The sequence below is a fragment of the Salminus brasiliensis genome, chromosome 23, assembly GCF_030463535.1.
Source record: "Salminus brasiliensis chromosome 23, fSalBra1.hap2, whole genome shotgun sequence".
Lineage (NCBI taxonomy): Eukaryota > Metazoa > Chordata > Actinopteri > Characiformes > Bryconidae > Salminus > Salminus brasiliensis.
Window position 1 is genome coordinate 6,723,010 of NC_132900.1, and position 23,994 is coordinate 6,747,003.

Genomic DNA, 23,994 nt, shown 5'->3' on the forward strand with positions numbered 1-23,994 from the left:
ATGCTCTCCTGCAGGTGCTCTCTCCTGCAGGCTCTCTCACAAGCTCTCGCAGACTCTCACTGTCAGAGATGCTCTCTTTCACAGGCTCTTTCTCATGCTCTCTCGCAGGCTTTCTCACAAGCTCTCTCAGACTCTCACTATCACAGGGTTTCTCTCACATGCTTTCTCTCTTGCCCCTTCTCTCGTGCAGGAGCTCTCTTTTGCCTTTCGCCTCTGAGGCTTTCTCTGTCTCATGCTCTTTTTCTCACAGGCTCTCTCACTCACTCCCTCTCTCACAAGCTTTTTTTCTCGCAACATTAAGGTCTGTTTGCATATGGAGTAGCACCAATCAGGCCTGATCAGGTTGACTTTCATACTAGCAGTTGGGGTATAAAGTCGCTACTGTGTTGCATTTCAGCATGTCTCGAGTCATCACTATATACAGTATGTCTCCTGCACTCATTATTATTATTGTAGTATTGTGTAATTTTCACTGTAAATATATACACAGTGCTTTGGTTAATCAGTTGAAACCTTTAAGCCTTGTTTTAGAGTGAGTAAGGCCTCACAACCCAACCCTTCATTATTGTACCCCAAGTCAAATGTGGACGTCTACGTTTATGTAGCTCCTCAGAGTGAAAGGAAAGCTAGACGTGCTAAATGGTTCCATTTATAACTGCATAGCCCCACTCTCAAGAACCCTTTCAGAGCTCTTATCTAGGAGTGGGGAAAAAATCCACTGCATCCCTCATGAACCCAGCGAGGCGTATTTGCCAGAAATTTGAACCCATGCTATTTTCTGGCTGTGATTGGCAGGAGCCCAAGAGACACTGTAAATCTGTCTCTCTCCCAGGGTTTCTGGGAAGTCGCTGTGCTCACTTTGTCGACCAGCACTGTGATAAACCAATGGACTTGAGTGGCCTCATGAATGTCTGCCATGAGCTACTGATGCTATAGACCAGACTGCAGCATTACGGCAATTACCAGTGGCAGTAGGCCTGTGCCCAAAGCCCATTCTCATATCCCACCTCTCTTTATTCCTTTAGGCTCCTTTTTAACTGCACCTTTACGACTTCTTTACAACACTGTGAAGAGGCTTTAGGCACCTAAGTACATTATACAAAAAAACATTGATTTCCACATTCAGAGAGTCTTGCTTGTAACACTAGCAGGAAGAGATGCAGGTAAATAAAAATACTATTACTTATCATTTTGAAGAAAGTGGTTGAGATTTTGTGAGCTAGCTTGAAGAACAAAGCTTGGTTGCAGATTAGATTTCTCCTGGATGGCGCCAGCCAGCACAGCATGAATGTGTTCAGTTCAAATCAGCAGTAGCTCATCTGATTTACCATCATAAAGCACTGAATTACTAAACCAGGTGTTGGATGAGAACTATAAATACTACTAGACTAATAAGGAGAGCTTTGGAGATGTTGTGATGGAAAACCAGGAATTTTTATATGAATTCTATTCTGTGTTTATTCTGATATTAGTGCTTTACTGAGATAATGTGCTTTATAATTATCATAGGTGTCTAAACACTGCACAGTTCTGTAGTTTTTATGACACCATAACAAACTATTTCCACATTCAGACTAGAGATGTCACGATACTATTTGGTAGTTGGTACCAATACCACCAAACCTCTCCAATTCTCAATACCAATTTTAAAACCACAACAGAAACAAAGACAATGTAATTAATATATTTCAAACTGAAAACTTTGATCTGATCTGAACTTTTATAATAAGCGAAGAGGCAGAGCAGCCCCTCCCTTTTCGTCTTTCCTAACATGGCAAACCAAGGCAGATTCTCTATCTGTGTTCTTGTCCGTACTTGTGTTCCTGTGTTCTTGTGAAACGTCATCAGTTGCAGTCCAAGTACTGCTCCATTCAGAAGTTCCCATCAAGTACAGACACTCAAACTCCCAGATGTGTTCTTGTTCCGCCTGTGTGATCGAGGATGCATCAAGACGTGACTTGTGTTAACTTGGCACAGCCAAATATCCCATAATGCATTACGCACCATGCTGCTGTTCCAATTCCTAAATTATCACTTGCCAAGTCCCTAATGCAGCAGGTACTAAGTGCACCAGTCTGAACTTGGCATACTTTGTATTGAGAATCCCCCCAACTGTGAGATCCTCTGCCTTCCCCCTCGGTGTCGTGTCTTCGTTACAGGCGGAAGCTTTGCGATAAGCAGTTCAGCTCTTCTTTCTTCCTGTCGCTCAAAAACGGCAGAAACAGCAAAACAAAATCAACATCTGATGACTTTTGACACTTTTGGACTTAAAACAGTCAGTTTACTGTTCGGCCATGTCTGTCTGTCTGTCTGTCTGTATGTTTGTGTGCTTGTGTGTGATCAGTGTTTCTCAGCCCAGGTTCTGGAGCCACTCTGCCCTGCATGTTTTAGTGCTTTCTCTGCTCCCAACTCCCCCTGCAATTCTGAAAAAGGCTTGTGAATGAGCTGGTTAGTTGAGTCAGGTGTATCGGGAGCAGGGAAAGCACTAAATGAGCAGGTCAGGGTGCCTCCAGGACTAGGGTTGAGAAATCTTGCCATGCATTTTTTGAAACGAGTGAAACTTCATCAGTGTTTATTTTTTGGGACATCAGACTCATTTATTTACTAAAGGTGCGGATGTTCTCCGTGACACGGGCCCTTTAATGGCTGCAATTTCATTTCCACAGCTTTATTATTTCTTCAGCCCCATAATTATTTTTTTATTGCCCTAATCCCCAGCCTCATAGCCCGAGGATATTTAATCAGCTAATAATGAAATGTTTAGAACATAACAAGGCGCCTGTGCAGTTATTACACCTCACCTCCACAAATGATTACATACAGGAAGGAGACACTAACATGTGAAGTGTAAGTAAATGGCTGTTTCTGCATTATGTGCTCCACAAAGGCGACGCTGTCTGTGTTGGCATTCACTATGGTTGCTATATAATTAAAGTGTCTTCAGGCAAAACAGTAGGACAGTTTAAACGAGCTTAGAGGAGTCCATTATGCTGCATTTTCATGCAGGAGAGAGCGCCTTTGCCAACATAATTGCCTTGGAACTATACTGGGAAATGTTTAATCTACCTACTCAAACTGTGCTGAGACGAACGCAGGTGTTCGCTCCAGCTACCAGTTTAATTAAAATGGATCTTAAGGCTAAAATGCCAATAAAGACGGCGACGCCTGCTATGGCACTCTTTTCTACAACGTGCGTCTTCATCTGTGTGTTTTCTTACAAATCTCTTGACGAGAGCAGAGTGCATCTATTCCTGCCGTTGTCTTAAAGACGCAGCAGTGTGATATTTGACTGTATCAGATATTACCAATGCATTAAATGGGTATACTCAGTATTATATAGGTATATCATATATTATCAATGTATTATATGTCTATATCAGATATGAATACATGATACTAGTATATGATTTATTGTCAATAAATTATTTGGGTATGTCAGGTATTAGCAATGCATGATGATGAGTAAACCAGGTATTATATATATGAGTACACCAGGTATTATATAGCTGGCATTATTAATGCACAACATGAGTATACAAGAGTATATCAGGTATAGTTAATGCACAGCTTGAGTATACCAGGTACTGCATGAGTATATCAGAGGTTATATAAGTATACTAGGTATTGTTTGAGCATATCAGGTATTATTAATTCACAACATGAATATACAAAGTATTGAGTATATCTATATATATATATGGGGTATTATATGAGTATACCAGGTATAATATGAGTATATCAGGTATTATAAATGCACTACATAAGAAAATCAGGTATTATATGAGTATATGAGGTATTATATGAGTACACCAGTTATAATATGAGTATATGAGATATTATGAGTACACCAGGTATTATATAAGTATATCAGGTATTATCAATGCACTTCATGTTATCAACAGTTATCAATATAATATTCAATTATTTTTTTAGATATCATCAATACATTATATAAATATATCAAGTATTATCAGTGCATTATATCTTATATCATATTATATTGGATATTATTGTTGCTTCCTGTGAATATATTAGGTATTGCCAATGCATTGCATGAGTATATCAGGAGGGATACACAGTCATATCAGTCAAATCAGTATCAGCAAGTCCTGGAATTGGACAAATGTTTAGATTTGACCAACATTCCTAATCACTATTTTGTGATGCATTTATTGCTCTCCCAGTTTATGGATTTTGTAAGTTGTATATGTATATGTAAGTCAGCAGATTTTTACATCAGTATCAGAATATCAGAATTTCAGTATCAGCGGAACACACACACAAGACCACACCAAGGAACACTGAAAAAAGGGCCTACTTATACACAGATACAAACAACCTGACAGGACAACAGGGCAAGGCTACAAGGGAGAACACCTCGGAGGACTAGTGACTAGGCAGAGACATGGGAGGAGACAAAGGAGGAGACAAACAAAGCACATGTATACATGCCAAGCAGACAGAGGAGAAGCACAGAGACAGAACAGGAAAGGAACAGGACAGGGCAAATGCGTGTGACTGATAGATGTATCTACACTGCCCATCAAAAGTTTTGGGACACCTTTTGACCTTTTAAAAATGTTTGAGCAACTAAATATGTATATTTTCTTGTTCTTTATTAAATTAATTAACAAATGAATGTAATGTCTTAACATGCGAATGCTGACACGTGCACTGCTGTTTTCTTGCAGATGTTGACGACTGCCTGTCAAACCCATGTGAAAACGGCGGCACCTGCATTGATAAAGTGGACTCCTTCATCTGCCTGTGTTTGCCCAGCTACAGTGGTGACATGTGTGAGAAAGGTAATGGATTCTAACACAGGAGGATTAGCGCCACAGTGGAATTCATTTTCAATAGAGGAGACAAATCTCAATGCTCAGTGTCAACTGGTTTTGCATAATGTGCCTTTGCCTTGTTAGAATTACAGCCACTGCCAATGCAGCATCAGTGAGATGGCAGATGTACACAAATAAATATGAATGCCTCTCCCAGGGCATCTCTGTTCGTGTCATCTGGTTTACTTTTTTAGGTTGAGGGCAAGTGCTCAGTAGCCGGAGCTTTAAAATGTAATGTAGTAATAAAACAGTGTGAGTGGTGCAACGGTCTAAGTGTCGCCTCTTATCATCCTGGTGATTGTTTGGAGTCCAAGAGAGCATAATTGTCTCATACTTGGTCTCTTTTGGTGGGTCATCACTCGTATTAGTGTTCTCTGAGGCCAGCGATTGTGGATGAGGATGAGTCTGGGAGGGGGATATAGAGATCTACGGGTAGCTCTTTAGCATCTACCATCAGAAAGACACTGCGCAAGTTTGATTTTCCTGAGTGCAAGGAGGAAACCCTAGCTCTGGAAAAGCATCAATGACCGTAGCTGTGTTCTAGTCCAGTGTCCTATGCATTATGAACACGTCTGCAGCGGTATTCACTTCAAATGCTCAGCAGGTCGTGTGTGTTGCACGGCTGCCTGACTCTTCGGCCTGCGTGACATTCATCTCCGCTCCCCGCGGCCCACGCTGCCATTAATCTCAACAGTTTTACACTCCTGCCACAATCCAGCCTGTCCTCCTCCGAGTCCACGCACACACACACAAATACGAGCACACGCGCTAATGATGATTTATGTATTCTAATAATGCAGCTAGCGCAACACAGGGACAAAGCGCATGAAGATGATGTAATGGAGATGCTGAGGACATATGAGTCAGTGAGAGTTCTTTGGTGATTTGAGGACCAGATACAAGGACAGTGTCCTAGAATATTACACTTTACGATGTTAATAAACTGCTGTTAGTGTGATAAAGGGAGTTATAGTGGTCACAAGGTTTGGTCTGTGTGCTAGCCTACAGGAACCGTTTGGACACACCTGAGAGAATGTATGGTTTTCATGAGGCCGTGAGAGTCAGAGAGAGAGTTGTATGACTTTAAAGGTGCCATAGAATGGAAAGCTGTATTAATCTTAGTATAATGAGAGAGCAGGACATGGAACTGATAAAGTGGGAACCTCAAACACTTGTTCCACTGGTGTTTCTTTAAATATCCAGCAGAACCAAAAGAGAACACCAAAACAGAGCTGGAAAACTGGCCAATTCCAAAACCCCAAAACTGTTACGTAACAGTCTTGACTTGTTATATTTACACCCAGAAAATCAACATAATGTGAAAGCTCTGGTCAAAGCTGGAGGAGCAAAAAATAAAACGCAACATTGCTTTCAGGAGAATATGGTGTTGTTGATGCTGGAGGGCAGCTCCTCACCTCCAGACTCTGCTAATTATGAGAATGCAGGTTGCTATGGGAACCTGGCCTCAAAACGGTGGCTTTTCCTGTGCCGGTGTACACAGAAGGGCAGCTGGAAGCTAAAGTTGAGGGGAAGCAAAGAGGGATTCGTGCTAAGTTAAAAGCTAACACTAGCCGATGCACCCTCAAAAACTATCTGGGTTACCTCAGCTGCACCAAATTGGAGCTAAACACCCGACAGAAGCGAAAGTATCGGCTTATTTTGTCACCATTAAGACTCGAGAAAGCCAAACCTGGGCAGGAGAGTAGTGGCAAGACTAAAAGCTAATCCAGCTACAATCTCTGCAGCTTGCTAACAGCACACTTTGGCACCTTTAACACATGTATTTCCGTTGACCCTTCAAACCATCTGTAGTAGTGCAGCCTGTGATGAAATCCATGATTGTGGCTCCTCTCGTTTAAATCCAGCTTTTAAATGGCTTTTAAAGCAACACCTTCAGCACCTCCAGCAGACTTGGAGAAAAGTCACCAGCAGAAAGAGCATGGATAACGCAGCAGAACGTGAAGCTCCACTTCACTTCAACTCAAAAGAATCTACAAGCTGTTTGAAGAAGAGTGAAGAAACCGTCACCATCGACTATATATATATGATCATACAGACCTGCTTTGTTGGATTTCTAAATGAAAATAAATGTAAATTCGCTACAGAGAACATACTCCAGTTTAATGCACAGATACTGTTTATTTGCTGAATTCAACATATTAGGGTAATAATACAGCCTTAAGACCTTGTGCGTACACCTGTATATAATGTGTATATATTCATATATATATATATATATATATTCAAAAACAGCTCAAAAAGTACAGTATTCACCACCCACTACTGCATAACCAAAAGTTTCATTTAGCAGCATAAAATGTTTGTTGTTGGACAGATCATTTAATTTTACTACAGTGTTTACTACAGAGAATATGTGTAAAAATGTTTATAGATAAAAAAATATGTAAAGGTAACTCCTCTTTAATATTGGTATTGGCATCACTCACAAAATTTTCACACCATTAGTTTTCTCCCCTAATGAGAAGCTTCAAACTTGTACTGTAGGAATAAAAGTACAGCATAGATTTTTAGTGGCTTAAAAACGGAATCACTTTACACTTCAGACACTGCTGCATGTTTTCATTACAGAAATGTCCTTTGAGCTAATGGTGACTATTAGAATCACTTAAGAGTTAGCAAGTTGGGAGTCAGCTGATGTGAATTAGCATTGTGAAGCTCCTGAAGTGCACTGAGGATTGGGGAGGCTAAATTATGCATTTGAACTCCATTTGAATTCCCAATGTGTCTCTGAAGGCTTCATACTGATGGGGTCTTAATTAGCACCCTCCGCTCTCCTAATAGCAGCTCCCTCATTGCACTCATCTGGTGTGAACCAAAGACCAGCTGCCAGGGTTACAGTTTGACAGCACTGGCATATCCCTCATGCACACACACACACACACACACACACACACAATTGTACACATACACACAATAAATTCTGCTCAAATAAACATTTCAGCACAATGTAAGCTCTCCTAGGGTAGGAATTGATTACGTGAGGTTAGCGACAACATTTTTATCAATGCAAATCGGGTTAGCCTGGTTGCACAACTGATCAATGTCAGCACGTTCATGTGTTGATATATTGCTTGGAAGGGAAAGATGTTTTCAAATCTCTGAGAACACATTCTGCTGAATTGTATGCTGAGTGGCCAGTTCATTAGAAACGTCGACCATATTGGGGCAGTTTATGTACCATAACTCAAAACTTGTCTGTTAGCCCTTCTCTACCCTAAACATTAATGCACTGTACAAATGCACATAAAATGCTAAAGTGATTGTTTTTTTAATTACTCAACATAGTTTAGTCAAAAGTTCTAAATCACATTTTCTTCTTTCTTTCTTTTTTAAAGAATTGAACTTCTTTATCTGAGTTGATCAACAATATATATTGAGTTGAGCTTCAAAAACATTGGTGTTTACTGTTTATTCCTACCTAATCACATGACGTCCTCAGACGGCCCTTACTGGGATTTAAACTGATTATCTTCTCACACTTGATTAACAGCAGTTAGACTGTTAGACTGGGCCGGTCTAGAGCTGTGGAATTACACCACTTTGTGATCGGTAGCACAAATTGAGGGGGAGTGTTTTTGAGTTTATGTATGGTTGATGAAACTGAGATGCAGTAGTAAGAAATGTGAGTTCATGTGTAGCTACAAGGTAGATAGACGTAAATTGGTAACAGTCAACTCTCTCTGTCCTCTCTTCAGACACTGAAGGCTGTGAGCATGGCTGGAAGAAGTTTCACGGTCACTGCTATAAGCTCTTCCCCCGCCGGCACACATGGGAGGATGCTGAGAAGGACTGCAGGGAGCACAGCGGGCACCTTACCAGCATCACCTCTACCATGGAGCAAGATTTTCTCAACGGTGCGTCTCACACTGCTGATCAGATCAACAGCAGTTTCCTTCACAGTAATTGTGAAGCTCCTAAAGTGCACTGAGGATTACACATCTCCATGTGTTTGTGGGCAGATGTCGCCTCTAATTGGAAAATATCGCTGTTGAACTTTCCGTATTTAGTTTCCAAAAGAATATATCCGTATTAACATTTCCTGAATCACAAAATGGATTGAATTTGGTCACAAAAGAAAAAATGAAGTGAAAAAAACAACAAAAAAACTAATCTAGATTTCTGTGTATGTGTGAAAACAAACGCTGTGCAAGTTACAGTTTTATCTACCTTGGTTTTGTACAGTTTAACAGAAATACCATATACCGTGGTGTTTAAAAATGTTGACGATATCTCAAAATAAGGCTTACTGATTACTGAAAAACCAAGGCCACCATAGTTGCAGGTTTAGGAACACTAAGTTAGACTGAAAAACAGGACAAGGATGAACCAGTCTACTAAATCTGCCTGAAAACAGTTGAAATCACTCCTAAGACCATTCACTCGACTTATTGCTCTCAGATATGAGGCTTTGTCCTCTAAACATGTGTAATTTGAGCCTCGGTTAACTGGAACACTGTCTGCAAAGTGGTGTTTAGCCTGCTAGCTAACTAATCTAAGCCTAAAGACCTGGCTAGAGGTCTGTTACTCCCAACACCAGTCTCTCGACTTCACCCTCTCAGTCACACTTGTGTTGGTAGCTCAGCAGTTAGTCAGCAATGGGCTGTCTGATACTCAGTGGAGCTCTAGCTGAGCTAGTTAAGCAAAGGCTTGCTTAGCGAGTGGGCTACAGATCCAAAACCATGGGAAAACGTTTTGGTAATACCCTACACCTCAGTATTATTTCAAGAAGGTACAACGATATGAAAAATGAGATACGTCCACCCCTATTCCACCTAGTGTCCTATAGCGCCCCTTTAAGAATATAAAGGTTAGCATGTTGGATGTGTAACCTACACCTGTCCAAACATTGCCAGCTCACCGTCCTTGTCTGATCCACCATGATTTTATGAGTTGAAATAAAGTCTGAATGTCATTGACATATCATGTTTATATTTTATATATATATATATATATATATATATATATATATAATTTAACTGTGACGTCCGTACCGTGACAGTTCGGTATGTGTGCATGTACCATTACATCTCTAGTTTAAATGAAATGCATCATTTACAAGTACAGACTCTCTCTATTACAGATGCTCCACAGAAACTTTCTACAAGCTTTAAACTTAGCTCACTTTCAGATTCAGTTACAGATTGTTGGTTTTGGTCAGCATTTATCAAAGAGTCATGTGGCTTGATGCCCATGGCAGTGCGTCATAGGAAGCTCTGTGCACCACTGAAACATCATTCTCCATCTGTCAGGTCTTGGCCATGAGAATGTGTGGATCGGGCTGAATGACAGAACAGTCGAAGAAGACTTCCAGTGGACTGACAACATGGACTTGGTGAGTGCTGGCCCAAAGATCGAACACACTCACAAACACACACACACAACCCTTCAGCCCTCCTGATCTATGTAAAAGGTAACTAACAAAAACGTCATTCTGACCATTCAAACCCCAGACAAAACACAACACTTGACTCATCTCCTTAAATCACTTAAAGTCTACTAGTATTAATCAGTTATTAATTCTAATACAGAAAGTATTGTGAATTATTTGGCAGCTGTTTAGCTTAGCATATATATCTTGTCCCACAGGGTTCTATTTTAGGGCCTGTGAAACTGGTTTACCAGTCCCTCTAGACATTCTCGTAAATGTTTTTAAGTGGGCTTTCAGGCAGCCAGACTTTGTTCTCTGGTGAGCAGACTTATTCTGCTAACGTCTAATGCTAACCAGCTTCTCTCTCCTGATTTAGAGCAGTTTAACTGTATTAGACACAGCCTTCTGGTAATACTGTATACCGCGGTATTACTTTGGGACTGTATCACGGTATGGACATTGGACATTGGATGCCGCCTAACCCTGTTCCACCTAGTGCCATATAGTCCCTTTAAAGTCTGTACAGTCTAAATCAGTAAGCAGTAAAATATAAATGTTTTGAGCATACAAGTAAAGGTTTATTAATCAGGTATTGGTTCTAATAGTATTGTGAATTATGGGGAGTCCCACAGGGTTCTATTTTAGGGCCTGTGAAACTTTTTATGATTATGTATGATAGGGTCTAAGGGGTTACGTTAGCAGGGTTAAGGGCTGCACCGTCCAGAAAATACAGTTTCTCTCTGCCGCTACAGGTCTATGAGAACTGGAGGGAGAACCAGCCGGACAACTTCTTTGCAGGCGGGGAGGACTGCGCGGTCATGATCTCTCGAGAGGACGGCAAGTGGAACGACGTGCCCTGTAACTACAACTTGCCCTACATCTGCAAGAAGGGCACAGGTGAGGATGAGGAACTGCTTTCAAAGTCCAACTTCTGCAAGTAGCACTGACCACTAGCGTCTAATGATGCTGAACTAGTTTCTTCTGCAAAGTTCCTCCGGGTAGGAAAGGGCTTATTTGGAACAGTGTATTCAGTCTGGACCTTTCTTGTTCGCTACATGTGACATCTTCACCAGCTTCTTGACTGCCTGTCCAATGATTTTGCAGTTACATCAAGGCAAGCACACGTGTCCTTCTGAATGGTGGCTGATTTTAGTTATGAGTGGCTTTCGGGCCAGCAAACAAAAAAGGTGCTGCCATCATGACAACTGGGTAGACCTAGACCTAGGTTGGCTAGAACATTTTCCATGGTCCTTATTGAACCTCACTCTTCATTAACTTCATGTAAATCTCAATTTCATTTCGACTGTCAGTCAGTGGCGATCGCAGCCTACTGTAGGTTTCTTTTGTATGTTATGGCACACAGCTCAGTTCTCAAAGGGACCCAACAGAATAGTACTGCAAAAAAACAATCAAAGGTTCTGTTAACAGTTTAAAGTATTTGTTGGAGTCATGTTCAGATTTCACGCTCAGTTTCCTCTAAGGCCGTCTCCCATCTTTAGTGGCTATTACCCCTGCTTTATTTGTCCTCCCTACTTTAATAGCTTGAAACCATCTTTAGTCTGGCCCACTGGAGTCACCTGTGTTGTTGGCGGCCAGGTCTGAGAGGACTGCATTAAAACAAGGCATCACATTAAGGTTATGCAATGTGGCAACTAGGAGGCAGGGCTGCCGCCAGAGCCCCATTCCACATGCAAGGGCTCTTATGCCTGATTAAGGGCAGGTGGGACTGATTTGGAGAAGTACACTCTAAAAAGCAAGGCTGTTGCTGCCAGTAGGCAGAGAGAACCTTGGTTGGAGAGCCTAAATATTAAGGAGACTGTTAGCCAACTGGGGTGCCAGTAGGAATTGTGAGCCTTCCTGAAAATATCACATAGATGGGCCACTTGCCGCTGCCTGTGTACCAGAGCTATAACTGTCACAACATTACAAAAAGTACTAGTGTGATGTACAAATGTTCCACAGTCACATTACTTACCTACTCATTGAGCTAGATTCCATGTTCAACACACACTGAATATATATATATATACCACCACAATATGACCATTCGAGGCACGGACCCCACAAAACATCTGAAGACATATATTTTGGCCTTTTACAGACGTTTACAGACTATTGGCATCCTTCCTCGTCCATAAGTAAAATAGATGTGACCGTTTTGTCCCGTGTTCTAAACTTCGAATGCACCTGTCTTCTTAAGCCAACTTCAAAGGGTGGTCATGGGGTGCATCCTGGTGAGAAACCCTTTTTTCTGAGACCACTTCAAAGCAACATTAATTTTGAATAGCTGATAAACAGGCTATTCCTTTTCCACTTTGTTTATTTGAAGTCTGAAGGCTGCTGTTGTTGCTGTAGGGAACTTTAACAGGCACTATCATTCAGTATTTTGAGTTTATTGAGTTTACTGAGGTGGTGGGCAGCTTTGACTGGGGTTTGGGCATTATTTCTTTTTGGGTTTGGGTTTTCTCAGGCTATATTCAGAGCTTCCAGGTCTCTTTAAAGCTCGGCTCCACAGACCCAGCTGCCCCGTTCAGAGCTATGCCATTAAAACAGTGGCTCAGGGAGCTGTAGCGTACACAGCCTCACTGTCTTCACTAGCAGATATGCACACTTTCTTCTCCTCCCTCATTGAGGCTCCAGCACAAGGCAGCCTCAGTCTTAACCATGTCTCTGAGGGAGCATTCACTCACCCCTTGAGGGGCTCAGGGGCTGTCAATCTCACCTTTAAGCCTTACACTCCAGTCCCACTACGTTTTTTTTTTTTTTTGTGGCGGATCCTAGACTTATTCGCTCTCTCTGTCTCTGTGACCTCCCGTGCTCCTGAGAATAGGGCTGGATTTACAGTCCGGCCTGCAGCCTCCAATATGAAGAGAGGAGGGGGGAGTTGAAGGCTTTAGTGGAGGAGCTGTTAAACTTTAGTTATCACAGCTGGAGCTGGACAGGAGGATGGATATACAGGCCCGGGTCTCCTGCCACTGGCGCGTAACAGTGGGCCACTGTCCCTGAGGTCTTTGTGTTTGTGTGTGTGATTAGTCTACTTCTCTGGCGACTGTGTCTCCTGAGTGTGTGTGTATTCCTAGTTAAGGATTTATAACCACAGTAACATAAAATAGCTATTTTTAATTGTCTACAAATAGAGACAGTGCAGGACTGTTGTGATTTAACCTGTTAAGGTCACTTCAGAAGCACAGCGGGCAATTCTGGCTATAATCTCTGACACCACTGACATTTACTTGCAACCACAGGACACTGATTTATCCAATGTACCTCCGTATCCCTCCTGTACTCATTGTGTACCATTCTTCTGTCCATTCCTGCTGCATTAGTGATGTGTGGAACTCCTCCTGCTGTGGAGAACGCATACCTGGTGGGTCGCAGGCGGTCCCACTATGACATCCACTCTGTGGTGCGTTACCAGTGCGCTGACGGGTTTTTCCAGAGACACATTCCCACTGCCCGCTGCCGGCCCAACGGAACCTGGGAAAGGCCCAAGATTGTCTGCACCAAGTGTGAGTAAAGCTGTTGAGTCATAGACCTTCTCAGACCTGCTGTGTAGTCTCTGGGTGGGTAGATGGCGCTCTCTCCCATCATCACTTTTAAGTGATGTTGGCCAGCAGAGGCGTCTGTAAGCTGTTGTGGTGAAACTGGGGACCCGACACTTTCCTCTGAACTGCGCATCGGCAGCAGTCCGGCTGGCTTTGCATGTATCTTACGCTCCTAGTGTCAAGTGCAAGAATGGTTCTTCTATGGCCTCACTTAAAGAACCCTTTGTAGCACCACTAGGAGTGCAGTGTCATGGGTATTAAACACAGACTAGATGCGTTACACTGTCCGTACTCTTTTGTACGTTAGTTGATTGCTGCATTTCTGTGGTGGCTGATTTGATGCTGATGAGCTCCATCTTTGCTTTAATCCTCAGCACGGAGGTCTCACCGCTACCGTCGGCAACACCACAGATCCCGCCATGAGCACCGACGACACAGGAGACACGGGGCTGGCCACAGGGGGCGGGACTAGAGCCGCCTATCACCACCGCCTGCGGATCCCTGTGTGACGTCCCTTCCTTTGCTTCGAGCCCTGAGGCGCAGAGGAGAGCGAAAGGGCCTCCAAGGACAGAAAAGATCATGTCTTTTTTCCCTGCTCACTCTTTTCTCTTTTTAGAGGTTCCTTTTCTTTCACGAATTGTGTTTCGACTCGTCCTTTCTCTCTTCCTCTTCCTCTTGGATTTAGTTACGACGTTGATTTCCCTTTCCCTGATGGGGAAGCACTGACTCTTCTAACGTTGCCACTAATGTACGACTTAGTTTAACACATTCAGAGTTGATGTTAACATAATTAAAGTTGTCAAGTGACGGTTTGATTGCAGGGCAGGTTCTGCTGATTGACCGATCAATTTACCTGTGTGTTTGAAGCTGGTTTGCGTGGCTCTGACCACCCCAGTCGGTTTGCCCTTCGTAGGACGTTTGTATTGATTTTCGTTGTAGTGGCAGAATGTTCTCCTAGGTCTTGCAGAGTTTGTATTTGGTTACAGTTATGTATATTCTCTTTGTAGTGCAATAACGCTTTAACGAATGTGGCCCAAACTCCAAAAATACTGCCCCCTCTTAATGATGCCTGCTTATATTCTGAGGAATAACAGCCCTTTTTATGGCACACTGAATAGAATTTTAGTTTTTTTTAACCCATCATTTTAAAAACAAAAACCAATGGTAGAGTATGGTTGCTTTCATGAGCAAACTGTATCTCAAAACAGAATGTTTTTGAGGTGCAAACCATTTCTTACACTTACATGCATTGGGTTAACCATTATTCAAGGTGTTTAGGTGTTTCATTTTTACTCTCTCAGAGACATGAGAGCCAATTGGGAGTGTTAGATAGCTGTAAAGTGTTAAAAAACAAAAACAAAAAAATAAAAAAGGCGTAAAGAAAGCAGTTTTAATAAGCCGAGTTTTTATCATGGCTCGTTGACACTGTTTAGCACTCTTCATTATAATCTCAGCGTTAATTAAAACAGTGTTGATTAAAATTTTAATCTTACTGAATGTCTGATTAGCATAGTGTAACTGATGTCATATTTGGTTGCAAATTCTGTTAATTCATATTTTGGTTCATTAATGAAAGTGTTAATCGCAAAGTACTTCTTGTCTGTTTGGTTGGCAGTGCACATGTATATGAGTTCATACTGCTCATGTGGAAAAGTGCAGGAGCCAAAAGGCTCTTGCGGCCAAATCACGCCGTACCCTCTTCTGATGCAGATTTCTGAAATTGGTTTGTTTTCCATTGTTCGTGCTGCTTAAATCAGTCTAAATATGTCCAGGATGTACAAAACAACTGCGCCTGAACGTGGCTAACATGCAAACAGCCTCAGAAAGCACAATTTGATTTCTGCTCTCCCTCCAAAAAAAGTCACTTGAATGCAGCATTACTTTGTAAGTGTTTCATGCAAAAGCATGTCCGTGTGGAAATGCTAATAGTCCAGTTACTGTCCGGTCTCAGAACCATTCAGCCCTACAGTTAAAGAGTCTTAATGTCTGTTTTTACAAACAGTAATCAGAGTTACCCCCTTATATCCCAATCAGACAACCTGAAATGACACCACGGCCCCACTCTGAAATTAACAGCTGAAAGCATATTACTGTAGCACTGGTTGCTTTACCAGGGCCCATATTCTACATTCTTCTTCCCTGAGCTCCACTTGCAAAGTCTGTGTGGATTTCTGTACCGAAATCATATGTTAGCCATATTTACATGAATCTCCTCTATTCATCCCCAGGAATTTCCCCAAAACAGTCTGTTTTTGTCACTGTGCCTTTAAGACTGAAATATGTAAATGACCTCTAGTTTGATTGGCTATTGGCTATTTTGTATTGTGCCTCATTTGAAAAACAGTCGTAAATGGGCGGGACCAAACTGCGGTTAACTGAATAGGTGGACGTGCTGTGTTTTCATGACATCACAAAAATGATTCATTTAAAAAGAACAAAAACAAGAAAAAAGTAATTGTTTGTAGATTAATCACCACATCTGGACTTCTGTATATTTTGTCTGGGAGGTACGGACTGGTTTGGAACGTAACAGTGTTTGCATACGACATAATTTTTTTCTTTTAAAAAGTTTAGAGAGTTGGGTATTTTCTTAAAATGGGCCCTTCCAGCCCAGCGTTCCCCTCCAATCTTCCGGATTTTGTGCTTTCCCTGTTAAGAATCATGTCTCAGTTTGTGTCCTCTCATCATACCTCACACAAATATACCTTGAATCCCCCCCTCCCCCCAAAGACCGTTTCATACATCAAGCAGCCAATTAAGAGATATTTCTTTGACACCCTTTTTTTTACCCGTCCCAGTATGAATTAATGTAGGCCACATCCAGAGCTGCCTTAAATCACAGACACTCAGAGCAGCTTATACCATATATATGTGCACATAGAGGCATCTGAGTTTACCCACCCATCAGGAGCTTTCTGTCTGCAGAGTGTTCGTTAAGGCACAGCCTTACTGTCAGATTTGGGAACATGTACTAATTGCTCCGGCTTGCAGAGTGGATGCAGAGTGTTTTCTGTAGCGCCGTTCACCCCTTTTTCTAGACAGAAAAACAAGGGGGCTGTTAACACCTGCCATTAACATGCGTTTTGTATCTGGACAGTATCTGGATCTACTCTGACCGGATTCTGTTTACACTTCGCATTAAAATGCACCTCCAGTGTGATCAGATGAGATCGGATTTAACTTCCTTGCATAAAAAACACACAGACATGTACATCACTTCTGTTTTACTCTCTGTAAACACCGGTTTCTCACCAAAACTGTCCTGCTCCAGGAGACTGGGAACAGAGGAGTGGTGGAGGTTCTACAATGCTGTGGAACAGGAGATGGTTTTCACAATAACAGCATCCACAGTCATAATTACACATATTAATATATATTTTTTAATGATTTTTGCTAGTTTGACGAAATTCAATCACAGAAATGCTTTCCGTTTACACTTGTAAATGTGGACGAGGTCCAGCCCTGACCACCTCTGAATGTGGTTTGAGTGATCCGATCATAATCCGATCTCGATGTGTCTTGGGGTTGTTCACACCTGGCTCTCATTCAGACAGGTGAAATACAAACGTGATCCGATCACCAAAAACACATGTTCTGCCAGGTGTAAAAAAGCTCAAACTTTACTCAGTTCAGATCCGCACCATATTAGTGTTGGCCTACAGTCACTGTTCTTTCTGTAGGGCTGGGTAGAGTACCATCCTTAAGCTGAACATGGTTCTTAGTACCTCTAAGAATTTTCTTAGACCTCCAAACAAACCAAACCAAAGCAGCTGAATTAAATAAACCCCCCAGTAAGGAATCAGACGCTTAATATGAACATTTAAAATGAAGCTGATTTTACTTAACGGCCTTATAAATACAATTCAGTTGATTTTTAAAAGAACCCATCTACCCACCTCTGCTCTAGAGATCTACACAAGCTGTAAACATCCAGCTTCTCCTCTAATAGTTCCTTACTGTCGTTTTTACATGCATTCTTTTTCACTCGTGTTTATTTATAACATGGATTCTTAATTAGACATAATGTTAGACAAACTCAGACCAACTCAAATATCCCTGAACATGTGATATCCCAGCCAACATGCTCATGTGGGGCTCACATGGGTGGAATGTATGCTAGGTGGGTTCCAGGTGGGTTCCAGGACGTCATGGGCTTTGAGTGGGTTTGTTTGTAGGTATATGTTGTTACTGGGTCCCATTGTTACAGCCTACCCTGATCTCACATCGGGCCTGGGTGTAAATGGGGCTCATTTGGTTCCATCATTGACCCCGGTGGGCTTCCATATGTGGGTCCAACATGGAAAACAACATGGACAAAACTTACTGGTTTCCAGTTGGGCTACCCATACAGGCCCCACATGGGCATGTAATCAGGGAGAACCTCTACCAGTCCATGATGCTCTTTTCCTTACAGTACAGATGGACAATTCAGGTTCTGTCCTGCCCTGCATTTTTTTTCTCTACTGCTAAGGAAGCATGTACTCCACCCATTGACTGTTTGTTTGCACATGCCGTGGACTTCACCACTTCACCATTCTCTGAGCTCTTATTCTGCTTTAGCCTTTGTACCTCCTCAAAAATCCTGGTGTCATTACAAACCAACCCAACCTTGAGAAGAAGCCAAGCCCCAACCTCAAACATCACCACAACAAGGCTTTTACAGTGTTGCTGAAGCTGAAGGGGACTGATTTTTTTATTATTATTTTGGCATAATTTAATGGTTAAGATGTAGCAAAGTCATTCAGACTGGTTTGCTTTGGTGTTCATCCCCATTCTGGATGAACTGGTTATGAATACGCACATTGGTAGCCACTGGTTTATGATTATTATAATGAGTTTTGAAGTAATGTTTGGGCCTGAAATCATTTTTTTAAATTCATTCATTTGCTTACATCTCAACCCCTAACTTAAACAGAAACACTGAAACATCAGTGGAATCCCCCAAGGTTGTGATAGATTTGCTGCAAACTGTTTGTTTTAGTAGACCTCAGCTATCTGGGGGTCCTTCTATCAGAAAGCTGGGGCTTCTGCAGTGTCAGCTGATGAGAGAGTGGGTTACAGCATGTGTGGCTAGGGTGTGTGATGGATTTGGTCTGTGAGATGTTAATGTGTCTTCTTTTCGGTGTTATTATGACTTCTCGTTGATGTGTTCTTTATTAAGCTGGAAACAGACCAACAATAAAACTGGTGTGGATCAGTACTACCACTGTCTCTGAGGTCTTCTTAACCGCGCTGATTACAGCCTACTGTGATAAAACACTCAAATACTAAAATTAATACTGAAATATTACCTACAAAAATACACCTGCACTCCCAGTTAACAACAGAAAGACATGAATGAACATTTGCTTGTTAAATCGATGTTGAAATGATGCTCCTGTGCGTGATTTTAGAGGTGATAGGTCAACGGGAAGCTGCTCAACCTCAAAGATGATCTGCTCAGTCCTTATTTCCCAGAAGTTCTTGTCTGAAAGTGACATAGAGAGCTTGATTCTCCTGCAGAGCTGATGGAAACGTGGCCTTGTTTACTTTATTTGCCAGATTTCAGTTAGTTGAACAGCAGCTCTTAAAAGCACAGGTGCTTCAAAAGGTTCTTTGAGGGAATTGATAGTAGAACCACTTTTGGTTCTTTTTTGGAAGAATTTGTTATATTGGTAAAGAACCTTCACATCAATTGAAGGTTCTTTAGATCCTGTAAGAGCTTCTACACACTCACGCATCTCTATTATAAACAAGGTTCTTTATGGAACCAAATGTGGATCTTCTATAGCATCACTTAAAGAACCTCTTGAAGCACCTTTATTTTTTAAGAGTGCACAGCCGGCACGGTGTCCTTGTCACAGTGCCAACTCTGTTGCTTCCAGACTTTTGACCTCTATTGTGGGTTCACTACTGCTATAATAGTGTGTGTGTGTGTGTGTGTGTGTGTGTATGTAGGCATGACTTTGAACACAGATAGCCCTCTTCTGTGGCTATCGTGACAGAGATGAGGTTTACAGATGAGTTTATTGAGCACAGATGAAGCTGCAGACAGAGGACTGAAGGACACGTCAGGACGTCCTCTTGTCTCCACTTCTCTCCTCCATGGCAGGCCAGAGCTGCTTTAGCGGTTTGCTGTTCATTAGCCCTCCATTAGGCTTCGTCCCTTTGGAAGGACGCCTCCCTGGATTAATTGTGGGATGTCAGCGCTCAGCTGCGATACCTGGGCTGCCACCTGGTCATTCACACACACACACACCCACACACATGCATAGGCCTGCTGTTTTAGCCAGACATCAGCTGGCTTGCACAGTGGTCTAATGCACTCAAGACATTCATATTTTTGGTAACAACAAGCAGACAGGTCCAGCTCCTCTAGAGCTGTGGGCGAAAAAGACTGAGAAGCAACAAAACAAGGTTCAGCAAACATGTGAAATGAAGATGCAGCTATTTGTAGACATAGTCACGTGAAAACATCAGAACCCTGCGAGAACCTTTGTCTTTTTAATATATTCAAACCTATGGACTTTTGATATTGATCTTCATTTGACCAAAACTGAGAGACACAGGTAATGCAGCTAAACACATACAGCTGAAGAAATGCCTTTTGAATAATCTGTAAAGTGTAATTAATACAAATGCAGTCATGTTGTGAGGAAAGTTTTGGGACACCACCATATTAATTAATGTGCTGAATGTATAAAATAAGAATCAGGTGAAGAGCATCAGCTGTAGATGATTAGAACATGGTTTGAGAGGATTCTGGAGGAGCCTGTCCTATTTAAACCTCAGACACTAATGCCAGTCTTCCACCAAACAATATTTAAAGGATTTCACTGTTGAGTCTGGGAACGGCTGATTTCTACGTGTTTTGAGATCTTTTTGAACCCTTTCTCAGACTCATCTGTATCTGCAGCCTTCTTTCTGAAGGCCTCTAAAGCTCTTTAGATCTGGCCATGATAATCTCCACCACTCACTTAAACAATCAAGAGCAAACCAGACTGAATGTCTTACATTTTACAGATGATTTTTATGATACAGATGATGTTTTTTTCAGCTGTATGTGTTCAGTTATATTTCCTCCATCCCCCAATATTGTTCAAATAAAGATCTTTTAAATATGTTCAGAAAGACCAAGGTTTTCATGGGGTGTCCCGATTTTTTCCACATGACCTTATGAAAACAAATGCAACAAATATAAAGAAATAAACATAATATAGTCATATGCCAGTGGCACCTGTCAAGGGGTGGATATATTAGGCAGCAAATGAACAGTCAGGTGGAAAAAGCATAAGAATCTAAGACACTTTGACAAGACCTAGACTGTAATGGCTGGACGACTGGGTCAGAACATCTCCAAAACATCAGGTAGGGCTTGTGGGGTGTTCCCTGTATGCTGTGGTCAGTGCCTACCAAAGTGGTCCAAGAAAGGACTACTGGTGAACCAGCAACAGGGTCTTGGGCATCTATGTCTAATTGATGTGATGATGTCATGAAAGCCCACCTCACATCTTACAGGACTTAAGGGTCTGCTGCTTACGTATTTATGCCAGATACCACAGGACACCTTCAGAGGTCTTGTGCAGTCCATGCTTTGTCAGAATGGTCAGATCTGTTGTGGCTTCACATTGTAGGACGACTGTAGGTTTTCTGGGGCGTGGCTCCTTTAAGACTCGTTCCTCTAGTTCAATAACAGCAGAACAGCTGTTAGCATATGTTAGCCCATCTCCAGTGAATGACACACACGCATTTACAGATCCACAGTGATCCGCTTTTTCCTACCTGGCCGCACGCAGGGACTTTCACCATAAACGCAAAACGAATCATTTAACTGCCGAGGCCTGACAGTGACTGAGTTTAGCTGTCATTTACAATGTTTACTGCGAGCAGATTTTCTCCCAGTTGGAGCCGTCCTCTCCTGGGCTGCCGAGCGCTCAGTCTCCTTCTCCTCTCATTGGCTAATGGGCCGGAATTGGCCCGTGTCACCTCTTGTGGCTCCAAAGCAGAGCCAAGCTGTTCTCCTCCAGGCAGCCTGCCTGTCTGCTCGGGCTATCGCACTCGAGCTGCTCAGGAGTCAAACCCATTTGCTAATCCAGAATGCTGATGCTGTCGTTGTAAAAGCTTCTCATGCGAAAGCAGCACCACAGGCTAGCCAAATTATTCACTGACTGGTGATATGCAAAGTGGCAAGCTTTCCCTTGAGTTCTATACTGCTGTAAAATGCTTCTGTAATTATGGTTGCTAAGCAATGCACTAGTAATTGCCTACCAATACTATAGTAACTGCCTACCAACACTCTAGCAACCGCTTATCAACAGCATCATAGCAACCCCCTGGGATACCGCTGCAGCCACTTAGCAACTCCATAGCAACCACCTGGGATACCATGGCAATTACCTAGCAATGCCCTATCAACCACTAAGCAACATCATAGGAAACCCCTAGGATACCACAGCATCCACTTAGCAAACACATAGAAATTACGTAGTAACATTGTAGTAACCACCTAGCAACCATTTAGCAACACTGTAGCAACTATTTTGTCACACCATAGTAACCACTTAGCAGCCATTAAACAGCTGCCTAAACCATTTAGGAAAAGCAGTTTGCTAATCCACCTAGCAGCACCATAGCAACCAACTAAAATACCATAGCAGCCATTTAGCCAAAGCAGTTTCACTGTTGACCACATAGAAACCGCCTAGCAACTGCCTGGAAGTGGGAATAGCTATTCTGCTTTAAAGGCCTTCAACTTTTTATGATATTTCTGTAGTGCTGTCGTATCGTAAGCAGTGTACAGTTTCTTATTTTTTCACATTTCACAATTAACTATCATTAAATTTGTTTTGTGACTTCAGTTCCAGACAGACCCGGTAGGTGGCTATTAATAGTGAATACCAGTGAAAGTGCAAATGAACTGAAATCAGCTGTGAACATATCAAAATGCTAATAGACCTGCCATGACTTCCAAAGCATGCAGCATGTTTCCATATTTCAGATCATTGAATAAACCACACCTGTTACGGTGTGGTGTGGGGTTTGAACTCAAGTGCAGTTTTATTATGAGTAAATGAAACTACTCCTCTTGTGGTGTGTGCTTGGTGACTGTTGGAAACTTTTCTCTTTTCTGTTCGCAACTTTTCTCTTTTCTGTTCGCAACTTTTCTCTTTTCTGTTCACAACTTAAACTTTTCACTTTTCTGTTCACAGCTTTTCTCTTTTCTGTTCACAGCTTAAACCCACTGTTACCATTCGCCCCTCTACAGAGGTGCGACAGGGAATTACGTTTGGCTGGGTGTATTTATACCGTGCCACACAGGTGGGTCTGGTCAGCATTGATTACCACTGGGAATTCTGGGGCTTGGAGTTCTTTGCTCCAACCCCACCAGCTTTCCTACTTTGCCGGCCGGGCCCCCTGCTGGTGGCAGGCGGTACATGCTGCCTGCTCACAACACCAGCCTCTTATCACAAATTACGCTCCAGACGATCCTCCTCCCTTCTCCAGTCAGCCTGTTAACTATTGCTATTGACAAGGGCTCATTTGGGAGAATATGGACACAAGGCTACAAAGGCTAAAAGCTATGTCCATATTTTTCTTGTGCCCTTATATTTAGACTGGAAAGGCTTTTACTATTAGACTGGATGTATGTCAATTTTGAAGGCATAAATATGAGGAGTCAAGTGTTTGAGGTTCACACTATGTGACTTCCATATACCGTACTCTCCTCTTTTAAATATGCTGTGGTAAACACAGGTTTCCATTCTAGGACACCTTTATAGACACTAGTGTCCTTCAGTGGAAATTCAGTGCCCTTGATACTGTAAGGCAGCTATCTTTCACCCCTGGAAACCTAGCCGGCCTCCTGCAGAGTTTCGCTCCAACCCTAATCTAGCACACCATGCTCTTCTATTCAGACGCTGCAGAAAAGCCCTTATTAGCTGGATCCTGTGCTCGATTAGGTTTGACCCGAGCCCAGCAGGGGGGAGCAGGGCTGGACATACCGGCAATAAGATCATTTATTTTTCGACCATGAAGTGAAACGAAATCTCTCGGCCCAGCTGAATGAGGCCTGCAGGCTGTGATCAGGCCTAATCTCCTGCACAGCGGCGTGGGTGTCGCGACCTTCTGTCCCGCAGCAGAGCTGCTGTATCAGAGTCCAATTCCTACATCCTCTCCCCTCAGCTGAAGGGGACCTATTCATCTCTAACCCCGGCAGCCGCAGATAAATGAGGGGGAATTGAAA

The 23,994-nt window shown here is 42.4% G+C and overlaps 1 protein-coding gene across 1 annotated transcript in view; it reads left to right on the forward strand.

Annotated features, from left to right (window-relative positions):
* ncana (neurocan a) overlaps positions 1 to 18,975 on the forward strand; it is a 106,273-nt gene extending 87,298 nt beyond the window's left edge. Inside the window, exons 10-15 of the mRNA XM_072668553.1 lie at positions 4,692 to 4,805; positions 8,555 to 8,713; positions 10,109 to 10,191; positions 10,980 to 11,124; positions 13,554 to 13,736; positions 14,147 to 18,975. Of these exons, the coding sequence (XP_072524654.1) occupies positions 4,692 to 4,805; positions 8,555 to 8,713; positions 10,109 to 10,191; positions 10,980 to 11,124; positions 13,554 to 13,736; positions 14,147 to 14,244 (782 nt within the window). The 3' untranslated portion in view covers positions 14,245 to 18,975. The remainder of the gene's footprint in view (positions 1 to 4,691; positions 4,806 to 8,554; positions 8,714 to 10,108; positions 10,192 to 10,979; positions 11,125 to 13,553; positions 13,737 to 14,146) is intronic.
* The last annotated feature ends 5,019 nt before the right edge of the window (positions 18,976 to 23,994 follow it).